The sequence below is a fragment of the Solea senegalensis genome, linkage group LG20 (genome assembly GCF_019176455.1).
Source record: "Solea senegalensis isolate Sse05_10M linkage group LG20, IFAPA_SoseM_1, whole genome shotgun sequence".
In the NCBI taxonomy this organism is placed as follows: domain Eukaryota; kingdom Metazoa; phylum Chordata; class Actinopteri; order Pleuronectiformes; family Soleidae; genus Solea; species Solea senegalensis.
Window position 1 is genome coordinate 10,202,550 of NC_058039.1, and position 27,668 is coordinate 10,230,217.

General features: G+C 41.5%; 3 protein-coding genes across 4 annotated transcripts; all 3 read right to left on the bottom strand.

Annotated features, from left to right (window-relative positions):
* Positions 1–1,682: 1,682 nt before the first annotated feature.
* hoxa9a (homeobox A9a) lies at positions 1,683–4,729 on the bottom strand. Its single transcript, XM_044052424.1, has 2 exons — positions 3,137–4,729; positions 1,683–2,764 (listed from the first exon to the last, which is right to left on the bottom strand). Exons 1-2 carry the CDS (start codon positions 3,690–3,692, stop codon positions 2,523–2,525), a joined length of 798 nt encoding a protein of 265 aa, XP_043908359.1. The 5' UTR covers positions 3,693–4,729; the 3' UTR covers positions 1,683–2,522.
* Positions 4,730–7,799: 3,070 nt separating this feature from the next.
* On the bottom strand, positions 7,800–26,613 carry LOC122786264 (homeobox protein Hox-A10). Of its 2 annotated transcripts, none has more exons than XM_044052418.1 (3): positions 21,886–26,613; positions 9,537–10,568; positions 7,800–8,435 (listed from the first exon to the last, which is right to left on the bottom strand). In XM_044052418.1, the coding sequence occupies exons 2-3, from the start codon at positions 10,423–10,425 to the stop codon at positions 8,158–8,160; spliced, it is 1,167 nt and encodes a 388-aa protein (XP_043908353.1). In that variant the 5' UTR covers positions 10,426–10,568; positions 21,886–26,613; the 3' UTR covers positions 7,800–8,157. The 2 variants fall into 2 exon arrangements, with proteins under 2 accessions (XP_043908353.1, XP_043908354.1); XM_044052419.1 differs by lacking the exon at positions 21,886–26,613 and adding an exon at positions 13,698–13,849.
* On the bottom strand, positions 14,757–18,030 carry hoxa11a (homeobox A11a). The gene is made up of 2 exons (XM_044052423.1): positions 17,151–18,030; positions 14,757–16,322 (listed from the first exon to the last, which is right to left on the bottom strand). Exons 1-2 carry the CDS (start codon positions 17,821–17,823, stop codon positions 16,090–16,092), a joined length of 906 nt encoding a protein of 301 aa, XP_043908358.1. The 5' UTR covers positions 17,824–18,030; the 3' UTR covers positions 14,757–16,089.
* Positions 26,614–27,668: the final 1,055 nt, after the last annotated feature.

Consider the following 27,668-nt stretch of genomic DNA (forward strand, 5'->3'; position numbering starts at 1 on the left):
AATTAACATCTTTAAAATCGTAGTGTGTGTGTGAGTGTGTGTGTGTGTGTGTGGGAGATACTTTCTTTGATGTAGAGCCGCAGGCTGAAAGTACACATTTAGCTGAAGGACTTCACAAAAGTATGTGTAAAAATATTTCTCTGGACTTATTATTCTCTGGAAATATTACTACCGTTTGTTCCCATGAGCAGGTTCATCAGAGAGAATAGTGCTTTAATGTGTGTGTGATGTTGTGGAACAGTGTCGCCACTCGCTGGTCACTAACAGGAACTGCAAGGTGAGGAGGAATCACTGCTCGGCTGTTTTGAATTTCTGTTGCGGTCTGAGAGATAATAGTGAATGAAAACATCACTAAACTCCTGATGTGTTCATCATCTTTGCAAGCCATATTTCGATATGAGCATCTATGCAAGTCAAGTTACTGTGTTTGAATCGGGCTGCTATAGCTTTATTGCTCATTCTCCTTAAGAATCGGAGGAGCAGAGGGCGGAAGGTTCCCAGGTAGGAACAAAGGATCGCTCCAAATGACCGTGAGTCCTGCGCGTCCCAGTCGGGGAGAATCCAATAAAGCTGATCATTTCCGCTCGGCCTTTTGTCCAGAGCGCAGTCCCACAGAAAGAGAAGAAAAAAACAAATGGGTGCCATTCTGGAAATGGCCTAATTGTGTCTGGACGGCCATAAAGCCATTAAAAGTGGAATGCCAGACAGTAGAGCAGACCAGGCGTTTTATTGCACTGTCTCTGGACGAGTCTTTGAAGTTTGGGTCCATCTGCGTCCTCTAACGCGTCACAACAACACTCCAAGTTGTAGCAGAGTCCGACATACCTGCTAAATAATATATGCGTCTATGTCGGTCTCTGTCAGTGGCTTTAATGAGAACTTAATGAGCTGTAGTATCTGACAGAGCTGTGACTTTGCAGGAGACTTTGCAGCTCGCGAAAGCAAGGTCACATCAGACCTCGTAGCCTACACGCTCCATCTCTTTGTGCCAAATATTTCCCTGCAAACATGCACAGACAAGAGCCATCCTTGACGCACCATACGTACACAAGCAGAGCTAAAACATGACTGTTCATTTCATGAACAGTCACAGTAAACCCGTTAATTGTCCTCCACCATACTCTGCTGTCATACTGGGCTTGTTGGGCTTGTTTAAAATGTAATAGGTTGAGAGGCCTCGTCATATCTTAGGTGAGTAGAGACGCATCCGCTGCATTATTTTTGGGCTTCAGCTGTCGCAGCCATCGAGGTCTTTTTTTGTTTCGTGTCCTCTCGCCTCGCAGCGCTTTGCACCCCATAAAAGGTTATAGCGGTAATTGTCTTTTATGGCTGTATACAGCTAACAACATCCGCTGCCAAGACGCAGCGCTGTCCCCTGTTCAGAAACACACACACACGCACTAATATTCACTTAAAGGTGTGTGCATGTATGATTCGAGCTTGAGTGCCTGCTGTACATTTAAATTACATGATTTAAAAAAAAAACCTATATTATAAAATCTAAATATCCTATTCTAAATTGTGTGTGTTCTGATTTTGTTTGTGTTTACAGCAACGACCTTGATATTTGGTTTCAATTAAAAATGACCTGCAGTGACGAAAATATTCGTGAACTTAACCCACAATTAACACCGTTTTGCAGAGAACGTAAATAAAAAAAATAAGAATATTTAGTGCATGTATTCGCAGATATAATTTGTTTTATTTAATAAATAAAGTACAAATTACATTTGTGAACCAAAAGTCAGACGGCCTGCAAACCGTGAGGTATTCAATAAGTAGCCTACAGTGTTTTAATTCCATTTCCTCTCACTAACAAACAGTATGTTTCTCTCAAAATGTTACTCCCTGAAATTCAGACATAGATCAGTATCTAACGCAAGCAATTCTACTATAATTCGCAGTCGGGAAAATCAAAATCATTGTAGGTAGTTGAAAGACACATAGGTAGTCAATAATATCGTGTAATTTAGCTTCTAGAGCATCTTTTAATTCACTACGCATTTTCAAGAGGTCTGTGAGGTTTATGCACCCACATCAAAACGCAATGAGTGTTTCCTACGGTTCCAAAGGTAAGATTCACGGTAACCAGTCATAGTTCTATAGCAGTAAAGGGAGAAACAATAAAATAAACACATTTTACAAACTATACGCTAAAGTGACTCAGAGATAGACAACAAATATAGCATATAGCTACAAACCAGACAACTAGAAACATCCATTCACAAACAAGCACAGGGACCAGTTCAACTAATACACTTTACCGAGGTATTAATAAAAATATTAACATAAAAAAGAACAAATAAAAAAAACGAGTGGGCACTGTTAAAATTGTGCAATATAAAGGTAGTCGCAGCAAAATGAAGCCCATCATGCTTTTTTAATAAGACAGTTATGCCTAATAGCCTCTGTTATATAGAACAATAAGACAATGAAGTTTAAAAACAAGATCCAGCAGAGTTAAGAGCTTCCAGAGACAAAGCTCGCCATCAGCCAATATTCTCTTTATCTATACGACACAGTCACTCGTCTTTTGGGGCGCCGTCTTTATTAAACTTCTTCATCTTCATCCTGCGGTTCTGGAACCAGATTTTAACCTGTCTCTCGGTGAGGTTTAAGAGCCTCGCCACCTCGTACCTACGGTCCCTGGTCAGGTAGGTGTTAAAGAGGAACTCTTTCTCCAGCTCCAGGATCTGGTGCTTGGTGTACGGACAGCGTTTTTTTCTCGTGGCACTCGCGTGGAGCCAGTTGGACACTGGGTTATCTGAAAAGAGTGGGGTGCGACATTGGTGTGAGGGCCCGGAACTGAATGGCCAAATGTAAAACAAAACATCACTCATACTTTTGATTGGCGCAGACCAAAATAAAAAACATGTCCTCCTGTATACTCTTCAGAAAATGACTGTGTAAACGCAGCTACACCCAAACTAAAACCCCCTCTTCTGTCACGCTCTCTCCTTCTGTCCGCGTCCACTTCAAAGCTGCTAAAGGTTAATCTATTCATTAAGCAGAGCTGGGTCATTAACAGTCCCCATAAGGAAATGGCACGTTCATACGCGCACCCCCATCACGCACTCATCCCCACTGCTTTATGTGGTACAAGTAACATAAAGGGACTGCATGCGCAGGAACTTACTTGGATCAAGAGCGGGTTTTTCCTCAGCTTCCGCGCTCATGTCCCCCGTTTGGCCGGAGAGTGTGTCCTTTTCAACGGGCGATGTCGTCGCCACATTCCCGTTGGCATAATCGGAGAGCAGCAGCGCGGTGTGTGAACCCGGCAGCGCTCCTTCCGCCCGCGTCCCCAGACCCTCCGGCTTGATTCCGTAGTGATGAGTCGTCGGTAATCCGGTCATGGGCAGAGAACCGGACATGGGCTCCAGCAGCCACGACTGATACCGACCGTCTGTGTCTGCGCCCACTGGGCCTTGAGGATGCCCATAGTGGTGGTGGTGGTAAACGGAGGAAACGGTGCCGGGGAACTGAGCCGGAACGTGGCTCCACGACGGCCCGAAAACCGGAGACTTAGACGGAAAGGTGCAAGTCCCGAGCTCGCTGTGGTCGCTGATGGAGGCGGGTTGTCTGCCATGCTGGAGCCCGGGACCAGAGGAGTATCTCGGCACAGACACCTCGTCGCTCTCGGGCAGAATGAGGGAATCGACGTAGTAACTAGTCAATGTTCCAGATGTCGACATGGCAGAAAAATTATACTTTCACATACGCAGTCATTCAACCTCAGATACATGCAAAAAGTAAAAACACACGCGCACATACATACGCCACACACATACACACGCAGTAAACCCAGCCTCACAAAATAACAATGTGGAGAAATCAAGTAGCAACTTGGCCCCACGGAGAACTACAGAGGGGCTAGTAATGGGGAGACAGGCTGCCATGCCATTGGGTAGCAGACACACGTGATCATAAAGGCTGAACAATAAAGGATAAATCAATCCCTTTGGTCATTAAATACTCACCCGCTCTCCTATAACAACCTCCATTTTTTTAAAGATAAGAATTATCAAGATATGAGCAAGATCTGCTGTTTGTGAGATGGGAATTTTGAACTATAAAAACTAAATAAAATCTTTTTTTTAACAGTCTCTTAACCATTTTCTGTGAGAATTCCCTCCAGGTTTTTTTTCTATAACGATACATTGCGTATTTTGGGAGCCTTATTTTACGAGCTGCTTTATAAGCCACGTAAGCACCCAAACACTGCTGCTCACCGAAAACACGCTTTAAACGCCGGTATATTGTATATATATTAAAAACTTTGCAACATTAAGCTCCAACAACGCCTGGATCTCTAAATCAGGAGCAGACAAATTACATCTTTATTTACTTTTTCTGCTTCGGCTTCAGCAGACTTCTAGCAGTGTGTGTGCGCACTTCCCCATTTTTCTGCTCGAAATATGGAATTTAATTTACAAAATCATATTAAATAGAGCATTTGATATTTAACCAAGAAACATATTTACACGCGTGCAAAGTACGGAAACAAAGCATAGGTTAATGCTTATATCATATGGTAATGTTTTATTACAGCAAATATGTTTTGTTCATGATTTTACACATTGTGTAAACTGGGAGTATATCTGTAAGAGTTTATTATGCACATTACAGGATATATATACATTATAAAGTCAATAATTTACAGGACTAGTGTGGTGGGGGGTTTTGAAAAATGTCTTCAAAAAATGAAAAAGATATTACATTTTAACATTTTCAATTCAAATTAATAAACATGAAAAATTGGCAGGATTGTTTTATTTACAGCAACTCTATTGTTGCAGTTTCGTCAAATCAAACAATATAATATGGTGGAATACGGTGGAATCATTGGTTAATAAAACATGTATTAAAGAAGAAAACAAGTGTGTGTGTGAGCGACAAAGTGGCCACTACATAAAATAATATTGACTATCTTCATTTACAGAGGAAGAATTTAAAAAAAATACAGTGCGTATATGAACTACAGAAAAACTAGCATTAAACACAAGAGCATCATTTTTATTATAATATATAATAAGATATTTAGTGTGTCTATATCAATGGCGGATCCGGGTTTGACGTCGGTTAAGCCGCGAGTCATTTAAGCCGCCATTATCACTTGTGTATGTTGGTGTCGCCACTGCCATTAACAAACGAAGTGTAACGGCCGTTAGCAGCCATTGCTTCGGTATAACCTTACACCTAAACACAACTAACGCGTAATGTGGTGATTGTGGGTTTTAGTTCCTTTTAAAAATGGACTAAATGAGTGCGACGGTTTGTAAACAGCAGGCGTTTCCATATAAATATACTGTGTAGAATGTAGTGGTGCTTTAGAGGAGGAAAATATTAAAGAAATTAAATCAAGAAAGAGCGAGAAAGCTGCCCGCTGGTGTGCAATGAGATTAAATTAAATTGTATAAAATGATATGCATGTTGTTAACTTTAAAGTTCAAAGTGTCATAAAATGCATTCAGACAAAAAAAGTGCTAAAATTGCTCAACAAAAGAAATGTAACAATCTATACTACAGTCTAATAAAATAAGAGTTAATCTGCATTACAGGGGAAATACTTCATGTGAATGTGATTGTTTTTTGTTTTGTTTCATCAAGAGGGCGTCTGCGTGCGCATAAATGCACATTCTAATCTTAACCAAAGTCCACATTGCAGATATACAATACGACAAGCTTGCGTTCTCACATATAAACCCCGCGTGTTTTATTTATTACCAGCAAATAAACGGAGAGCTTGGCCAACACCCCCACAAGGCCACAGGCAATTCAACACGCAGGAATTCACGCCACTCTTGTGTTGCTGTTGCGTTTTAGCAGAAGTGCACTGAAGGAAACATTACAAGGTGTCCATAATGTGCATTCTAGTTTGAGACTCTCACCTCACAGGTACGACCTGCATGTTACTTGACCAGCAGACATCAAACAAGCCGACTGGGTAAAATAGCCTGTTTGTGCACTAAAACTTAGAACAGTCAAACACCTTTGGAGCAGGAAAAGACGCCACAGTGCAAATGGCTTTTGGGCTGTAAACCTAAACCAGGGTGTTTTTTTCGCCCAGTTTACCGCAGGGGCTATTTACTTCTTTTGCCTCTGCAGATAACAGCCTGTCTGGCGAATCTAAATGTCGCCATAAAGCCCTTCCCCTCCTTTTGTCTGAGCCACTATATTGCGCAGCGGAAGCATCCGGTCTCATTGCCCACGGAGGTCGCTGTTGCCCCATTCACCTTCCCCTTCCCCTCCACTGCAGTGGTCGTAACCGAGGCCTTGTCTGGCGTGTCTGCGTCACTACTACTCACGGAAAACACTCACGGCTTTACTCTTAATCCCAAATCCGCCATGTAGACTGCAGCTGAGCTTTGATCACGCTTAAATTCAGCACACATGGGCCCGTTTTGATGACAAGACGAGTGGAGAACACTGAAGAAAACACTGCAGGAGACAGGTTAGGAATATACACAGCAGCCATGCAGCCAGACCCCCTCCCCGATTTATCAGCCGTGCAGCTTTTCAACACATAGTCCCAAACCACCTCTGCACAAATGTTCCACAAACCCAATCATCTTTATGTCCCCGGTTTGCTTCCCCGTTCATGTCTCGATGCTTGTAACTGGGGCAATTAAGACAGTTTCATGTTGCAGAGTTTAGAAATGGACCCCAACAACATGAAACTACCTAAACCACACGACAGTCGATCCGGGCCCTCAAGTGAAACCCAATCAGCCAATTCGCAATGCACCGAGGTCGTCGGTTCCGTCATCAAGTGTCCACAAATTCGTCTGCACTGAGAAAGCACAAGTGTGTTGCACACACACACTGAAGGTGAATCCACTGCAACAAGGCGCACAAAGAGACAATTCCTCAATGAAGAACTGACTTACCCGATCCCAGAAACATTAATCCCAGTATTCCAAAACAAAGCCGGTGGTATTGTTTTATCCACACAAAAAACGTGCGTACACAGTTCGGGTTTCTAGCTGAGAGCCGGGCCTCCTCTCCGTCTGAAAGGCTCTCCCACGACTGAAGCTGCTCTTAGAGGAGAGGGAGAAACCTCATATACCAGCCAGTCATAAAACTCTACAATAGCCGGCTGGGCATGCAGCTAGACGGCTTACAGCCTAATATCTTAATTATTTCCGATGGCCATTACACATTAGCCCCTACCAACATTTCTAAGAGGGTTCACAGCAATAGGTGATCTCCAGGAGGACCACGTATTATTTTTGGACTTTGTCATTTCAAAACATTTTTTTTTTCTGCGCAACAAAACTCTGACCAGAAAATATAAACGCAGCGTAGATAAAATACAAAGTTACTCCTTAATGCGAGCTGATAATTTATTAAGCATTACACAAAAAAAACACAATGTCATATTTACACAGAAATATACAATAAAAACAGTCCTCCTTCACTTTGCGCACCGCTTTTGTGTAAACGTCCTTAGCGTGATTAAAGATTCAGTTTATACATTTAGCTCGTACATAGATCTACTGTATATCATTGTGGACTACATTTATTGGCCATAGATGAGTTACTCTTCCCTTGGTGATACATGGGTATTATATTCCAGGGTGGTTTCAAATCGATTTAAAAATGTAGGAAAAAAAAAAAGTTAAGGCTATACCATGCAATTCCAATTAAAATGAAGGAAATTCATATTTATTTTAACTAAATTTCGATAAAGGTTATTGTTCGTCGGTTAATAAAAGTGGACGATTTTAACCCGTTTTTAGGGCATACGTTGTGTGTGTGTGTGTGTGTGTGTGTGTGTGTGTGTGTGTGTGTGTGTGTGTGTGTGTGTGTGTGTGTGTGTGTGTGTGTGTGTGTGTGTGTGTGTGTATAAACTGCATTGACTGAACGCCACTGACGACACCATCCAAACATACGACAGAAGTGACAGAAACGTGTCGACAACACAAAAAGACTACATCAGGAAAAAAACAATCAGCAGAACCTCATGACATTTCTCTCGCTTTCCTCTTTCCTCAGAGATGACGGTGAACTGACATTATTATAACCTCGTCTTGAAATGAAAAAGGAAGTTGTATGTCCCCAACACTGTCAACTGAGTCATGTGGACAAAATGGTGAGGTGTATTTGATTTCACCTATTTTCCCCCTGTGTTTTCACTGTAATCAGGTGGTTTGTTCATCATGAAAATCCATAGTTGGAGGTGAGCTCCCGGATCCGGTTTTCCCGCGTCATCTTCTTCAGTTTCATCCTGCGGTTCTGGAACCAGATTTTAACCTGTCTGTCCGTCAGGTGGACGCTTTTACTGATCTCTAGGCGGCGCTCTCGGGTAAGGTACATGTTGAAGAGGAACTCCTTCTCCAGCTCCAGTGTCTGATGCTTGGTGTATGGACAGCGCTTCTTCCGGCCGCTTTTCGCCGTCAGCCAGTTGGCCATGTTTTCATCACGTTTTGTGTCTCCTAAAAAAAAAGGCAGATTGATGGTTATACGCATTGCAATATGAGGCACTGCGGTGTGTGTGTGTGTGTGTTGGGGGTATCTGGGGGGCTATGTGTGTATACATATCTGAATTGTGCAGATATCACGGTAACACAAGTAACACTAGACTATCTTTAAGTATATACATATACACATACATACCTATGTGTATATATATATATATATATATATATATATATATATGTATATCTGTGTGTGTATACATATGTGAATTGTGCAGATATCACGGTAACACAAGTAACACTAGACTATCTTTAAGTGTATATATATATATATATATATATATATATATATATATATATATATATATATATATATATATATATATATATATATGTATGTATATATGTGTGTGTGTGTGTGTGTGTGTGTGTGTGTGTGTGTGTGTGTGCGCGCGCGCGCACTTGTACAGATATAGTGTGTGTTATGCGTAAAGTGTGCCTTCTTTGTTAGACCCGCCATACTTAAATGGGCAAATAATAATGCAAATGTAAATATTACACACAAATAACAATGCATACAACATTTCACATCAGCAGTATAGTGAAGCAAAAAATATTTTAGCTTTATTAAAATTAGTGGGATTATGGAAGCATTGGCCTCTGCGTAAAACACGTATAGTATAAGCCAATGCATTACTACGTTTTATGCAGTGGTGAAAAGTGACACTGGGCTATAATATATTTAAGTATTATATTACATCAGTATTACATATTATATATATGTACATGTATACATATATGCACATTTCACAGTGCATGACTGGATAACTGAAATTTAGCTTTCCAGCCAAATCGATTTTAAATGTTACGCACCGTAAATGCCCCATGCACAAATGTACTATTTGTATGCATTAAAATCATATATACTTGTTTAATTTAAAAACTAAACATAATAAAGAGCACATATTAATGACATTTTTTACCTGCCTTGACTTGTCGCTGCAGCCTAAACAGTAATATAAAACCTGGCAGGTGCAATTAAAAAGCTGCCTATACCTGCTCTACCTGCATGCAAACACATCACAGTGCAGAACCACACCTATGCTGAACTATAATTACCTTTAGTGGTCTTTGCTGGTCTGTCTTTGTCATTCTCCTCCGGCTCCTCTTCTGAGGACGCTTCTGCATCCGAGGACACCCTCGCCTCTTCGGCCCCCGGTGTAACGTGAGGCTGTACGTTTGTTTTCGCCGAGGACACGGGCTCCTCGGTGCTCCGCTCCTCCAGCCCCGAAGCTGGAGCAGAAGCCGAGGTTGGTGGCGTGTGGAAACGAGCAGAAACAGTGGGGTGTAGGCCAAAATGAGAATGGGAAGGGTTCGGTTGGGGGCCGTTGGTGTTGTAAAGTTTATGAGAATGTGCGTGCGTCTGAGACAAGCGGAAGTAGCACGGCACAGGCACTGAGCCCCCGCCGCCACCGCCTCCTCCTCCTCCACCACCACCACCATCGGTCACTGTGCAAGACGTGGAGCCGAGGCCAGCTGTAGTTAGCCTCGAATACGTTAGATCTTCAGCGGTGGAGGCTTTAGGACACTTCGGCTGCTCATACAGGCAGTAGGTGCTCTCTTCCTTAATGTTCTGCGGGAACGAGCAGGGCGCGACCTGAGGACCTACCGGGTGCTCTTGATCCATTCGACATGACCTCTGCGCGTCCATCCACATCTCCATGCTGGACATGTACGCACCAGAAGCTGAAACCATGTTCTGGGCGCCCACCTCGTTCCGCTTACCCATACCTGGGAAGTATCCATAGTTGTGTAGTCCGTAAGGCACTTCTGTAGCGGTGCTATGAGGCACGCACACCGCGCTCCCCGCATAGTGACCTCCGCCGCTCTCCGTGCGGCCACTGATCAAAGAATCCACTAAAAACGCATTTCCTGACGGGCTGTCCGAACATGACATTATTGTGGTGTATTTTGGCGAAGGGAGAAGATAGCCCTTTCTGGCTGACATTTCTTGTACAAAACATGTTGGATATGATTAGCGGCACCCCCCTCTCCGCCGTGCGAACTGTAAAACCAATGGAATTGCTGGAAGATGGGCAGTCCCTCCCACTCCAAGGCTACGTAGCAGTCGGAGCGATATCCATCATGGAGCTGAGGCAGAGAAAGGAGACAGCACAGCAATCAGTGTGTTCCCTCACCTCGCCATTACCACGCAGAAGGGGCGAGGTCTAACACGATGCTTAGTTTAAATTTACATTGTGATGAAAAATCTCAAGAATTCTTTCAACAACCTTCCCAAATACTTATAATACAACTGCTCTCATCTCCGAACGATATCCGCAGCACTGTACCTTTAAAATCATGCAAATCAAATGTAACCACAGAGGGTTTAGATAAGAAGAATCACCGCATTTAAAAAAAAAAAATAGTAACCAGTGTGCCAAAATACAAGTTACTGTCATTTGGGAGGAATAATATAACACCAGTAAAGTCTTCGCTGTAAGAAGTAAAATCCTGCTGTATACTTGTGAGAGAAATGTGGCCTTAAGGTGGCAAATGACGTTTAAAAGTACAGGGAGGATAAGGCCCACCAACAAAAACATAAAATAATAAAGTTGTAGGACTTAGTGGCAATAAAGTGTTTTGAACTGCAGGGAAATTTCGCCTTTGGCACTATCACTTCATCCTTTCGCCTGAAGACAGTCAGGCTTCTTCCGCACTAAAAAGCAAATTAAGACTAATGCTACCTGGAGGTAGTGGGCAGCTAAAAGCACACAAGATGCTTCTTTCAGATGTGCCTTTATTTTGCACAGGTATCGTCATCATCATCGCCATCCGCAAATAGCAACTTTAAACTATTTGTGCACTGCCACATTGAGAATTACGCCAAAACAGAACTCCTTAAACCAAATATTTATTTATTCCAAAATATTTTTTGACTAATATTTAAACATGAATATTCATGCCCATACGCAAACAAACTGAACAGTTTGGTTCTGGGGTCTTTTTTTGGTATTTGCACACGTGAAGTATTTTAAATTTGCAAAGACGAAATATGCTAAATATATATTTACTCATCATAACCACATCATACACTTTTCCTTCTTTATTTGTTGTGTATTCATTTATGAAAAAAACAATGTTTTATTCACATATGTGTATTAGTTGTGGGTGTATTTCTGTGCGTTTTTGCAAATTCATTATATGGGACAGTTTTATCTCTTGCCGCACCGTCGTTACGCATAATACGAAACCAGATTAAACGTGCACGTTCTTTATTTCAAACCAAATTAGAGCAAACATTTAATTTCGTTTAGCTTCGGTGTTCATTTTTATTCTATATCAACATCATAGGAGACGCTGTGCTCAAATGTACTTTTGTGAAACTACTAAAATATTGATCACCGTGTTGTGAGGGGCGGTCACTGCATGAGACGGGGCAAAGCGGACATAAAGCTTGCACACACAAGTCACACTGTCGGTCCAATTTGGGGCAATAAGGGCCACAATAAAACTCTCCTTCCATCTCGTAGTGTCCTTGGACATGTGCACTCTATTGCTCTCTCCAGGTTGAAGTTAATCTCGGCCAGCTTTGCCATTACCAGGCCCAGGTGGCCACTAGCCCCCCGGGTGTATTTGCAGCCGGTTGTACTGAAATGAGCAAATTTGGGAGAAATTCATAAATTGAGCCCATTTAGGTTTTAAAACGCTCTGCCACTGACAGCTCATTTATGTACACTGGCTTAGACCGCTGCGCGTTGACGGTGGACATTTGTCAATCGCTGCTGCTCAAAAATCCACATATTTCAAATGACTTAAATGACCGGTTGCTTGTAGGGTTATTTATGTGTGTATGGATATAGTACAATAACCCGTTTCAAAAGCATAATGATATATTAAAAGAAATGGGGGTTTTTTTAAAAAAAAAAAAAAGGAAAGAAAAGCACAAACCCGTGTTCCGCTGTGCGGGGGATTTAAAGACAAACGCCGCGCGCCAAGCATTTGTGCTAGTTTATCAAATTTCCTCCCCAAAACCATAAAATAATTAACTGCAGTGTTAGCCCACTAACAGACATACTAACAGCAATTGGTCCAAAGTGTGTGTACACTTCCCCACAGTGACGCGTTCCTTAAGGGACATTTGAGCTAGTATGGAAACCAAATACATCAATTAATTATGTGCGCGGAAGATTAAGATGTCTTTGGCCTGCACACTTCGTGGTGTTGCACTGGCATGGAGGTCCATCGATATCTTTGTGTTACAGTTATTAATTATAGCTATTAAATCTTCATTTTCACAGCTGCCCGGCTATAATATCCTAAAACAGTTTACTCTGACCACTGGCTTTGATCAGGCCCATATAATCGTGGCCGAAAAGGCCGTTTGAGTCGTATCATGTTCGTCCCGAGTGCAGTTATGAACAATAATGCGGCGTTTTATTACATCCAGCGGATGTGTTTATTTTTCACGAGAGACAAAGGAGAAAGAAACTCGGTGTGAACGCATTAGGGTCCAGAATTTAGACACTGGCCACTTGGACTGACACCGAATCGCCTCATTGCGCAGATCTGTGTCTGCGACAGGAAGGAAAAGGGAGAAGCGATTGTTGCCGCGTATCACAATCAACTCGACTTTTCCCTAATATCTGATGTTACACACTTGGCACGCACAGACACTAATGTGTTTTGGAAGCACGTCAAAGGATGTTAGTGGATTCTTTGAAGAGGGGGGAGAAGATGGAGCATACAGGCCAGCTGCCGTGATTTAAGATGAGCTGCATTAGAACGAGAGCCAGCAGAAAACATGAAATCATTTGTTTTGTGTCCAGCACCCACTGCTTACTGTTGTGCCGTTAACATGCTAACTGTTGCTGTGTTTTTTTCCTCCCTTTTTTTGAAAATCATTAAGACTGACTTTCCCAAATCCAAAACATTTGTGGTTAGGCTGGAAGGGGTTGTGGATCTCCGCAGGTACAAGGCGGCCATGCTATACTTCACCCATTAAAAAGCCCAAGCTCAGCAAAATGAATAGCACATGCAGCATGAAGGCTTGGCACAGATGTGTTGCCTTATTAGGGCCCCCAGGAAGACTTTCTCCAGCACACAACCCAGTGAGCACAACACAGAAATGTGCAAAGGGAACACAAAGCGGCTCCCATCTCAAACCAGCAGGCCTCGCGTTTCAAAGAAGACTCTCACGGCTGAACATAAAGCAGCTTTGTTGTTAAAGCAGAGCAAAACTATGCGAGCTCCAGGCTGTGTTGACAACAGCTTTTTTACCTGCCTGCATTCGAGGTGAGTGTGGAGACGAAAAGATCCACGGCCGTGACATTGGTCCCAATAGCGCCGCCCAGTGGCAGAGAAGAGTCTGATCCGTGGTGCAGTAGTTGCCACTATACACTGATGTCGAGGTGGACAAACTACACGAGGGGGAAAAGCCTCACAAATGGAGTCGGTGCAGCCAACAAGCTGAAGCTTTCCCTATCCGTCCTCTCCCTGTCGTTGCTCTCGCCTCCTTGGTAACACAGTTAATAACCTTGGGTCTCAGACGGTTTATTGCACTGCACTCCAATTGTACAAATGCTCCAGACTCTCAGACAGCTTTTATGGTCGCGTTGCTGCGGCAACGGGGAGGATGTCCCGTAATTAGGGACGGAATTCCAGCGCGCAGTAAAGGATGCGCAAGGCAAGGCCGGACTATGGCAGAGAGAGGCAACCATAAACTTCAGCCTCTCTCCCCGCGTTTATGGCCCTTTTGACTGTCATATATGAACGCCAATGCGCTGCGGCTAGCTCCCATAAACACAGTGATAACAACAGCAAATATGGCGATCCTCGCCAAAGGAGAAGGCTGTTGGAACAGGGTTTCCAAAGCCAATCAGCAAAATGACAGCACGCACGCACACACACACAGACACGCACGCATACAAAGACTACAAAGAGAGAGAAACGCATAGAAAACAAAGTGTACATGGTGCAATGCTGAATGTTTGGCAACTGCAAATGTTATGTTGATAGATAAGTGTGGAGCCATGAGTTTTCCACACTAGCTCAAAAACAAAGATTTCTTTCAGACCTAATGCAAGAGTTGTCCAATTATGTGAAACCTAGTTCAAAAATAATGTAGCACTAATGTAATAAAGTAGAATAAAACAGGAGAATTACAACGGACGATGACTTGTTTGTTGATGTTCATCTGTATTTATTTGTCCATGTTCCATAATTAAATATCTGAGATGATGTGGCATTAATTATTCAAATTAACTCCAGGCTCTGAATTAAATTTGCTTGAATCTTAATAATTATACATGTTTTTAATTTAAATGAGTGTAATTAATGTGAGCGCCTGTGTGAGGTCGGACTGCAGATGCTGCTCTGAAGCGTCTTCATCGTTTTCACGGACACGAAATGCGACAACTGTAAGTCTGTGTGATTATAGTTTCTTGTGCGTATATTTATCTTAAAAGGAAAGCAATGACAAAACATGAGTTGAGTTTTTTGTTTTTTTTTAATAATTGTTTCATTAGATTTTATTTTTATTTGGAAATAGAGTATAATACACAATAGTTTGGGCATACCAAGCAGTTGATTCAATGCAATGACCCTGACCAGCTTTGCCCTGACAGCACACTTACGTAAAATGTAGATTTTCTTTTCCTTTTTTAAAACATTGTTGACTGCAAGTACCAAAGGATCAGGAGTCAAGAAAAAATATTCTGCTATTCACATCTGTATTAAACCGGAGAGGCCCGATGCATAGGCTGTGTATACCTGTGTGAAAATGTTGGGTGTGTACCTCAGTGCAACTCCACACGGATCCAGTGGACGAGCTTATATCTCTGGTTTGGCCTGCATTGTCAGTACTTGCCTGATAGTCTCCCAAAAAAAAAAAAATCAAAACGACATCATGGATTTGGGTATTTGAAAGATACTCAAAATATAAATACTCAGCCTTCACTCTGCAGGTAAACAGGAAAAGACGACAAAAGCTTGTTTTGAGGTCAACAAAGACTCAACGAGTCCCAAAAGCCTGTCTGTAATAATGACTTGGTATAAGCCGTGGCATTAAACAACATAGTAAACGAGTGGCTACAAAATAAATAAGCAGACAAAACAGAAACACATTACATTCTCATCCGTTTGGATTCATTATTTGGTCACACCAATATAGATTCAGTTATTAAAGTCATATGTTCGCCATCATTTTTAATCCACCAGCTTTCTGATTTTAAAAACAGGAGAAAAAAAGTAAAATATTGTTTTTGATTACAAAATACACTGGCTCAGTCAGTGAGACTGTTATTTTTATTTTATTTAATTGTTTGCCCCCGTGAAAAGAAAATAATCAAGGCGTGTGAGAGGCACCGTCAAGTTAAGATGGGCCTTCGCACGCCACAGTTCTTGGCGAGGACAATTACACTTTTCCCCAAAACAGAGTCGGAAGGTCCAAAAACTGTCTTAATATCATGCTCACGCTTTAGGTTGTTCACATCACAGGATACTGTTGTCCTCGAACTTGAAATTAACCATTGAGCAATGTCGCTGCTGATGCTATTGCTGTAGCGGCCATTGTGGTGCACAGCGTACACTGGTGAGAGTCACAGCCCGCGGGGGTCAGTGTGTAAACGCAGTCAGTCCCAACAGCAGAGGACTGTTTGGGCTGTTTGGACTCCTAAAGCAGAGGGTTGGACGTATAATACTGTAATCTGTCTCTGTTCAATTTCTTCTCCTTCATGCGGCGATTCTGAAACCAAATTTTCACTTGTCGGTCGGTGAGATTGAGCATCCGAGACAGTTGCAGGCGTTTCTCCTTGTTAATGTACACACTGAAAAAGAATTCTCTCTCAAGTTCTCTGATTTGATATTTGGAATAAGGACACCTTTTCTTGCGGATCCGCTGTCCATCTGGAAAACACACACAAAGAAAAGGAAACTGTGTATCGGTCACAGGAATAATAAACATTTCCTATAAGCCATGACTATGTTTCAAAAATAAAATAAGATAAAGATTTATACGCCCTGGACGTTACCCAGATTACGCACGAGCGGATTTCCTCCACATAACGCATTAATAACATATTTCCCATTTCCACATTTTAAGTGTCACATATACTGATATTATATTACACTGGAAACCCATTTCCTGCTGGTTCACTGGACAATATACTTGGGCTATGACCTTTTAAGTGAGAAGCTCACATTCAAATGTAAGAGACTGGACTGTACTTCAACAAAAAGGGACAGTTTAAATGGAAAAAGGGACCAATAGGTTTTATAGAACACGTTAAGTAAAAAAAAAATACACAAGTGGGAGCACAAACTACATGATAGCTTTAACATCAGAGCCCATGTGTGCTAAACCTTAAAGCAGAGGCACCACCCTCATTACATGCAAATGTTCTCTTAACGCTAAGAAACCGTGAAACAAGCACGTTAATAACACATGGAATGAACGCGGGTCTGTATGGGAATTCATATTTAAAACTGGGTGCTTTTTGGAATCGTCTGGGAGTGTTAGAATACAGAAAAATTACCGGCCTGTTGTCTTTCACGGCCAATTTCAATTCCAAACACGTGATCCTGCAGTTTATAACAAAGTTTTGTTGGGGGTGGGGGGTCTACAGGCCCTCTATAAACCTTATATGCTTATAAAACAGCATATAAAATTTTTAACAGCAGCGCGCAACATTGCAAACTTTCTCTCATAACCAAGGCGTTGACTTTAATACGTACTGCTGCTGCTGGATTTCTCCTCATTGTTGCCGGAAGATAACTCCGGGCTGCTCGTCTCATCCCGGGGATCCTTTGCTTCGGTGTCCCGGCACGAAGGTGCGTCCTCCGGCGCAGAGCTGGGCTGCTTGCTCGCCGTTTTTTCCCCTGAGTAGCCGTTTGTGGAGGAGCTCTCCGACGCGTTCCCGTACGCCGTCTCGTAAAACTGATCGAAGGCTTGTGGCAGCACGCCATTTCTGCCCACGTTCCCGTAGAAATTGGCGGCGGAGGACCCGGTGCTCGCATGGTGGTGGTGGTGGTGGTGGTGATACGCGGCGGCTGCGGCGGCGGCGGCGGGGCTGTTTTTACCGAACATGTCCCCTACAACTGCGGTTTGCGCCGACAGACAGTCCCGGTGCACCATGTCCTCCGCGCTGGGGTAGCACTGAGGCAAGTTCCCCCGGTGCGGCCATTTACTGGACGGGTCAATGGCTGCATAGTCCCTGAACGTCACTTCTCTCACGGGTTGGACCTGCGGCAGGTTAGAGGAGTAGGAGTATGTCATGGGGCGGGTGGAAGGGGTCTGGGATAAAAACGAGGGAAGACCGGAGAAATCAGCCCCCGCCGACACGTAATAAGTGCAACTGGGCAAATACATGTTCGATCCGACGGGGACCCTCTCGTCAAAATCCATCATCGTAGTTCACCCTCTACTATAACTCTATGTTGGGGTTTGATTCCTCTATAACCGCCCTGAACATGGCTCTGAAGCGCCGTGCCTCTTGCCTCTTTGAAGCAGGTTCGCTAAACAGAAATTTGGAGACGTAAGCTGACGTGGAGAGCCATCTCCATCCACTCCACGGAGGAGGAGGTCACGTGACTACGTGGCAGAAATTGACAGATTTTCAGGCTGTGTGTGTATGTGTGTAGGAGTGTGTGTGGTGTGTGTGGTGTGTGTGTGTGTGTGTGTGTGTGTGTGTGTGTGTGTGTGTGTGCGCGCGCGCGCCTGCCAGTGTGCCAGTGTGTGCGTAAGAAAGTAAGAGACATGACTTCTGCGTGTCCTAAAGCTTGACATTGGTAGTTCATCGCCATGTCTGATGACAAAAAGAATTTCTTCACATGCAACCAAGTTAGAAGAGGAGAACTTTAAGCAGATGTTGCCTGTTCAAAATCAAGACGGATTTCAATTGTAGTTTTGGTCAAAATGTCAACAATTTTCCAGATGCTTGTGTTTCTGTCCCAGGAAAAAAAACATTTGTGTGGATTTAAACTCGTTTCATTGAAGGAAGCGTAACTCTTAATAATATTAACTAAAATTATATGTAGATTTTATTGACCTAATTTTGGAGTAAGGGAACACCTTGTCTCTAAAGTCCATTTTTAGACATGTCTTCGTCCTCTTTTGGTGGTTTTACAACATGGCAGAGCCTGAAAACCAAATGCTCAGTGGGCATTTGGTTATCAGGGTCATGTTCAAAGTAGGAGCTAATGTTTCAGCAGGTCTCAGCCTTGTGTTTGAAACCGCTTTTGCAAAGACAACATTGATTATTTTTTCCAAAAATAATAATGGGTAAATATCTTAAAATGTGTAAACAGAGTCACAACTTTATAGAACCACAGTTGAATGGACTTTAACCCACTCTTTATTAAAGTGTTGTAAAACTTATTTATGAGGATTTTTATTTTATCATTGTAATATTTTCCGTCAGTCACAGCAACAGTGAAGCTGACGGCTACATACTGGAAAAAAACAGAGGTTTATTGGGAAAAGCGCATGAATTAAGAGGTAAACACTGACACCAATAATCATTAAAACAGTCTGCTCTATAGTAAAATGTTACAGCCTCTTAAGAAAAACAAAAAAATATTCTATTTTTAAATGATACTTCTTATTGCTTTGTTTTTTTCCCCTCATATTAACATTTAATGGCTACACTAACCTCCAAAAAAAGCGCAACAACCATTACGCACGGCTGTTTATTTGTGTTTTGGAGCAAATATTAATTCAAATGTGAGTATTCGGAAAAAAATACAACTTCCAGAAATAAAAAAGATCAATGTAACGTTCTGTTGAATATAATACTTTTCATATTTAAAACAATTTTCCCACAAGGATAGACACATTAAAATCACAGGGTAAAGATGTTTTAAAAGATAAAGTTACGCATCAAATTAAAATACCTGCAGCTTTATTTTGCTTTTTGCTAAATCTGTATTATATTAATGAATAATCTGTTTTTCAATTAAAAACCATCCAAACCCTCAATGTACATATCCTAAATAGCAAACTGAGCATAGACAGGCAAACGCAGATAGTTTGTAAAACCAAATGTTCTCTCTAGACAGAGAAAAACTGAGTAAGTTCGGGTCAGAAAATGGACAAAAGCAGGATTTATTTCTGTTTGAATTGCTAACCATGTCACAGAGAACACTCCCTGGCTCTCTGCTTTTAGGCCACCGTGGATCTTGTTTTGAAGAGAGCTGCAACCTGACTCTAATGTGCTGTGAATGGGAGACCTGATCGCGGATTAAGACCGTTGCGGCTGGCCTGGCCTCACAGCCCGATGTGCATATGAGGACCTGAGGGGCTCCATGATGGCTCATGTGAAACACGACCTCAAAATATCACACACACTAAGACACCACAAATACCAACTAACGCGCTGCGAGTGTACGAAAACAGGGGGGGAAATGCATGCAGTTTGTGTACTATTTGGTGAAATTGCAGGGACACAAGCGACTGCAGTGTCTTTTTGGGACCACACGCTCCGCCTCTCACTCAATCCAGACAAATTCTATGAGTTGTGCTGAAGCTTTTAAGCTGTAATTGAGCACAGGATGCCCAGGAAAACCAAAGCCAGCTCTGCACAGACGTGCGTTTTTATTGCTGCTATAGTATTCTACTGCGCTTTTTTTTCTCCCCGGCCAGACAGACACCACAAAACTGGCCAAGCGTGATAGGAAGTCGCCACCTAAACGGAGTCAAAGTCAGCAGCTGTGGATTTTCAACAGCACAGAGAGAGAAATGGACACAAGGTAAGATGTATTATATCTATAATCATCTGATTAAATCACGTCCAACTTGGTTGTGGTTTTGTTTTTCAAATGTCCTTTAAAAATATAAATAAGCATCTTAAAAAGTAAGATTACTGAGGTTATTTGCGTTTTGTATTGAGGTAATTCAGCTGTTCCTCGACCATCCTCGTTATGCGTTTTTCTTCATCATAACCACAGTCTGGCGCCGAGTAATAAAAAAAAGCCCTCAAAGCCAAAGCTTTTTGTCTGAATACGGTCGACTTCAAGTTCGGGGGAGGGACCGACTGTTTCCACTGAGAGTAAAGGGCCCTCATCGTGCCCCGGATGGAGTTCCTTTAATTACTGATGCATTTACGCAGGCTTTGGTTACAGGACTGGTCGATCTGTGAGTTTGCAAATGTAGACCAAAAACTAAAGTCAAACGGATTCCATCTTCTTCTCGTTATAATGGGAGCCGCAGGGCCTTGTTTTGAGTCTGGTGTGTGTCAGGATTTAACTCGAAATAAAAGTAAAACACACTCATGGTTGTCATCAAACCTTAAACCAGCTGGACGACAAACTCATCTCACACGTACGGTCAACATTCACGTCAGATTGTGGACAAATAAAATAAACATATGACCAAGAGACAGGAATATTAACATAGTGCATTTTGTAAATAAAGGAAACTAACGTCCATCTCACTGTCACTCATTTAGAACGCAGGCAGTGATTTTACTGAGGGACAGGTTTCCTCCTATACCCCAAATCAAACACACACACACACCATCACGTATTTTTTTTCCCTGTAAGGCCAACGTGTAAACACAAGATCAACGCATGATACGAGGGCATAACATATATACTGTATATATATATATATATATATATATATATTATTTTATATTATTTTATAAACACAGTAGTTTAGGCCAAAAGGAAGAATGACTGAAGGGCAGTGACTGTGTCAGGAAGAGAATGCGACAAATAGGCTGGATTGCCCCGTCTTGTGCCATAAAACCTTGTTAGACAACAAGTAAACAAGCCAGCCTGGGGAGGATCTGAAAGTACAGTTTAACACCACGTCAGGTAGGCCTATAGGCTGTAAAGGAGCCTAAATAGGCGCATCCAGTGTCTTGCAAAGACACCTCCTGTAGTTTAAGCATTTAAGTGGAATTGCCCAGAGTTTTAGTACAGGCGGTTTTGTTTTCATTTTATGTTAGAAAGAAGAAAAAGAAGCAGCCACCACACTGAAAGCACCTATTCTTAATCTCAACATGAATCCAGCGTGTTTAGTTTACAGTGTGCAGAGCAGAGCAGGCGGCAGAGAGGATGCACAGGCGCAGTCTGAGACCTGCAGGCCCATCCTGCGACCTCTTTAATGCACAGAACTCCATACATGCAGTCAAACGTCACTGTAGATGCACTTTTTACTTGGGTATAGGCTAATACATCAGAGTGCAACAAAAACAACTCAATTCATGTGAAACTCGAGGCTTGGCTACAGGGAAACGAGCCAACGACAATTCTGGATGCACACCCTGCGTGTATTGTTGCGTCATATTTCACTGCACATTCAGAGATTATGATTGTCTTAATGTGTTTTTGAACTTGAATGTTTCATGGTCTTGGCTGAGCCGCTGTTATGTTGCATGTATGTGGCTAAGCTGATAGGAGCCTGCAGTGGCAGCAGGACTGTAAAACCATCACACTGAAGCATGGAACAAACACAGCTTGCACTTACCTCGAGCACAAAAGCAGCGAGCAGGATTCGTTTCTGAGGAAAATGTGAACCTGATTTCCGCGTCCAACTTGTTGATTTATCCACAGGTGACACAACCGTGGGCACGACAGCGATGGCGACGACAGACGGACCACACAAGAGCCACACACACACACGCAGGAGAAGCTGATCAACTCCACGGTCAACGGGAGCAGTGGAGACGCACAAAGCTGGATTAGCCTGCAGAGGGTATATCCTGGGAAACGAGGCGTGGAGTAGTGGGCCTGAACAAAAGGACATAAAATGACATTTGTTATAATCACGAGAACAAAGAAGAAATACATGAAAATGTATGACAGGAGGAAATAATTTGAAATATAAGCATAGAGAAACCAAATGTTCAAAAACATTAGTGGCGTCTTAAGTGAACAAAAAAACTCATCATTCAATTTAAATTCACACATGGTGCGTGCATACTAAGAAAATAACACATCTAATTATAGTTTTAACCGAAACTAATCGGACTGGGCCTGTAGCGAACAGTAGAGATTTGTATTTTTTGTATCCTTTATTTAACCAGGAAAAACCCCATTGAGGTTAAGAACCTCTTTTTCCAAAAGGGAGTCCTGGCCAAGACACACAACACCAAATACGAAACAGTCAACGGTTACAAATTGACACAGTTAAACACAAGCTTAATAGAAATTTTAAAAAGAGAGAATCCATGTTAAATTTACAAGCACATGATGAAAAACAAGTGCATGTTGTCGAGTATGAGCCTCAAGAACACAGTTTGGATTTGAAGTGTCCAATGAAATTAACTCAGTTTTCAGTATTCCATGCAAAAGGTGAAGATATAACCAAAACAAAAAACTGACAAAAGCCACGTTACCCAGTTCAGTGCGGGTATAAGGAATAGAAAGCAACAAATGATCTTGTGAACGGAAATTGCGGTACAAATGTAGGTGCAATAGTCAGAGTATTGAGATATTTATATATATATATACATATATACACATATATACATATTGGACAGTATACTAGTGACTGATCCTGCGGGTGATTATGGATTAATTACATAGTGTTTCGCGACATGTTTGCATTATAGTTTAACATCTCCTGTCGTATTTGGCATCATGTGTTATCCAACAGTGGCGGTGTTGAGGAAATGTTGACATCAAACACGCGCAGGGTTTGGAAGCAATTTTGAAATAACACAAATCACTTAGCGCCTCTGATGCGCCGGTGTTTTCTGCACGTATAAGGATCCCGTCTGATTTCCACAGATATATAAATGTACACTCTGCGCTTTCAGATTCGTGTTTATTCGACAGAGGGACATTTCACAACAAACCTCGCCACTAAATAAGATCGTGTGCACCTTCTGAACATTATAACATATTTTATGGACATTCTGAACAATTTGTATTATCCGAAATCAGGTCATATCACGACTCGATTTAAAGATTTGATTTAAATATCTTTTTTTCCTCACGTATTTTTCAGTATTTGCGCTCTCGCTTCAGCAAATCAACATATGCAGCTGACTTACTTTAAAAAGAAAAAGAAGACATTTATCTTCCAGTCGGTTTATTTTGGATTAAAACTAATGTCAGACACTTTTCTTTACGCACGAAAGGATGCGAACACGAAGCGTATGACAGCAGCTTTCAAAAAAGCAGGTTTAAACTTTTATTTCGGAGACTAGCATTTGTTTAATGTTTTTAAGAAAGTCACAAAAAAATTCTACGTAACGTAGTTCAAGTGCAGTCATTTAACAAAGACTTTGACCTACATTGATCTGCGTTTTGGCTTGAGGGGAATTTGTGCAAAAACAAAGGTCACGCATTCGACGCAAACATCGTCCACATATGTACTCACTGCACATGGACATGTTAGACATATACGGTGTTTTTTTTCTCCTAAAACATCACTATTCTAGTGTAAATGATGTGGCACTTGATACTTGAAAACAAAGAAGGTTATATACGTGGGTATAAGGACAAGAAAATTCCGTATGTGGATGAAAAAGTCGCCGCCTGGGACATGGATAAGGCCTTCACATAATCTCGGTCAAGTGCTTCTATTTGACCACTGCCACGGTCCTGGATAAGCTCGTGTCTGCTCAGGTCGATGGGTTATCGCCAGATTAACTTCAAAACCAGACTGGTCTATTTTTTCCTTTTTTAAAAAAGAAAAAAAACTGACCAAAGCTGTGTTGCTCAGTGACCGAAGGTTGCAGGCCTCGCCTCCATTACGCACGGAGAGAGAGCGAAGGTCAATGTAAAGAGCAAAGCCGAGTGACTGGTCTCGTCTGCGTCTGGCAAAGCAGATCACAGACATTCAGGGACCAGGAGACACCACAGAAAAAAGACAGGTCATTGTTTGTTTTTTTCTTTTTAGCGCTTTGGTTAATCCCACATCTGCCCAAAAATGTGAGATTATTCAGTCATGCGGAGTAATACAGACATTTATCATGGAGGATGTGAAATCGATGCAAAATAGGTCAGCTTTTATATTTATTCTCATGAAAATAACCATATGATCGTTTACATTTCCGGTGCAACATATGATTTAACACAGGAACAAAATGGCACCACAAATGGAAAATATGTTACTTCAAAACGCCCGATACTACAAATGTTCTACAATTACGCCAAGCGTTTGCGGTTTACGTGCATATGAATGCTGCAAGAAGTGGGATTTTTATTATTTTTTTGTATTGTCAAAAAAAAAGGTTATTTATGTTCCTTTGAACAGGATTTGAATTAACGGTAACTCTGCGTTTGTCCTGAGTGTGGCAGCAGAACTCAATTCTTGAACAGTGCAGCCTCCTGTGATCCTGCGAGAGGAGAGGAGGAGGAGAGAGGGGGCGGGGCTTTGAGCTTTGGATTCTCACGTCATGCGTCAGGTTGGAGGCGGGACTTGTGTGCTTGTTTTGGTTTCAGTGAACCAATGAGAAGCTGCTGTGTGTTCTCTCTCTCTCTCTCTCTGTATCTGCCTGCCCCAAAGGAGCTGCCGCTCGGATTCACGTCTCCACAGTAAACTTCCGCTTCATAGCTTCCGCTCCTGTTTTTTTTTTCTTTTCTTTTTTGGGACAGTCAGACGTCACCACTCTTCCTCTCCCATCTCCGAGCTCCCTGTGTAGCACGTGACGTGCACGCTCCGCGGTGCCTTCGTCACAAGGACGTGCCATCAAGGACACAGCATTGCGTGCGCGCGGACATATACTGAGCCAATTACCGGCTGGTCACGTGCGCCTCATATTTGCAACATATCCGTGCTCAGTATTCCCTAATAATCCACAATCAGGCCTTCACAATCAGATTAATATTGTGTTAATCCCGGGGGAAAGTATGTAGCAGACTAGGAATAATCCTGAGTTTGATGCATGTTGATTTAAAACTAAAAACACGCTCTGAAATTAAAACCACCATTGAAAAAATTAAAATAAATAAAATCAGTATCCATATGTTGACTTAGTCCAAGTAATAATATCAAAATCATTTAATTGTAGTTATTGTCATCGATCACTTGTCATTTGGTGATGCTTCTCCAGATTATATTAAAGAAAGAAACGAATGATTCGAATTAACACGTGAACTAAACCGTGAGCAAATGCGATCTTAAAAAAAAAGATAATAATAAATGTATAGCCGGTACGTGTAGGGTCAGTCCTATGTGTATATTTAAATATAATAATGGTCTCGTCATTTTTCTGAGAGAAGACATAAAATAAACTCATATTAAAACAGTTTTGCCTTTTAAGGAAAGTCAGTTCAAATACAGGAGCTGGATCTCTGGACAAGGACGGATTAGGTTTCATGTCGGACTGAATCCCATTCATCACAAACAGCTAGTCCGATTATATACTGCATTGTCAGTGGCGATGAGGAACGGAATACACGAAGGGCTACAGGGGTAGAACATGCGCGTTACAACTGTTTATTAGAGCCACTTTGAATAGGAATACAGTTACTATGCGATTACATGAGAATGATTGTGTATTCTGGCAACTCTACGTTATACCATTCTAAGATTTAAAAGTCCTGCGTTTGTCGATACGTATTTCATTTGTTTTAGTGTGTGTGTGTGTGTGTGTGTGTGTGTGTGTGTGTGTGTGTGTGTGTGCATACTTAATCGCCATGCAACTAAATCAGGAGAAGAGAGCTTTAAGTAGATGCTGCCTGTTCAAAATAAAGACGGATTTCAATTGTAGTTTTGGCCAACAACAAATGTCAACAACAATTTTCCAGATGCTTGTGTTTGTCCTTGGAAAAAGAAATATTTGTGGATAGAAACTCGTTTCATTTGCTTTGTTGATTCATCACATACACAACAGAGGGGAAATCACTACCTACAACCTCTCACATGAGAGCCAAAGGGAAAATGATTTAAGCGGGTGACTAAGCATGGTAATAACATGACAACCTTTTATTAATAAAAGTGTCAATGATTATTGTTTTTACTATTGTGTACTGGTTTTCATTCGGACAAACTGCTGTAGAAATATAAACCAATAGGAAAAACTGTGATCCTGATCCTTAACGTCAGCATTTCACCATCACAGACTCCTGCGTTTAGTTATTGTGACAATAATTCCACAGTAATCCAGCGACGTATGCAATGCAACAATGTCATCCGTCTAATTTAAATCACGACACACACTCAAATTAAATACGTTAAAAGTCAATTTTAAAAGCCACGCTCTTGTGGCTTTTGTTCATTTGCTGTTTTTTTGTTTAAACGACAATCTAATCTAACACACTGCCAACACATCAATGACGCGACAACTGTTTTAAAAGCAAAAATAATTCTGATTAATCAGATTAAATCCAACACGAAAACGGAAAGCCAGAGAATAAAAAAATACCAGTTTCCTTATGCGTTTAACATTTCTATAAACCAGAAGAAATAAACCAGCTGATGCTTTTTAGTTTGAAATCTTATTAATATTTCATTATTAGTAGTATTAAAGCCTACAGTTAAAGGCCTTTACTGCTACCTTAGGTCTTCATGATACGTGTTAAACCATAAATGCTCGAACTATAATCAAACATTGAAATAGACAATCCATGATGGATGTTTTTGTTTTTTTTTTAATATAATTTGCAACAACAGTTGCGTAATTTAAAAAAAAAAAAATGAAGAAACTGATAGTACAAAAGAAAAAAAGAAAATCAATTTTAACGCCGGCGCCGTTTGAAACAAATCGCCAAAGTAAAACTGACCAAATCCACTGGTCTTTTGTTCCCATTTCATTCACAAGCCTTTTTATAAAAGGTATTACAATAACGCACATAACAGCATATCAAATCATGCAACACACAAAGGGAAATTAAATATGTAAGAAATATATAGAAATGGTGAGTCACAAATGGGCTGTCTGAATTTCATGTTTAACGTAAATTATGATTTATTTCTTTAAATATAAACACAGAATAGAGACATAATTTACATGAAATGTCCTTAGGGTCACTGTAATATTTAAGGTATCATTGTCTTGTAGCACCAAGAATAAAGATGGATATATTTTTTTAATCATTATTGTATTTGTTTATGAATTCCCTTTGTACACTTCCTTTTTTCTATTATAGATATTGTCTCCACAAAATATGAAAGGTAATTTAAGGAAACGTCAATACTATTGCCATAATTATTCTTTAAATTTTGGATTACCAACTCTTGGCCCACTTGAGTATGATTCACAAATCCTCCACTAGATGGCAGTGTCAGTCCACTTTCCCCACCACAGAGCAGCAACATCGCACTCGTTTCCCCCCTTTTCCCAAGAGCAGGACCTC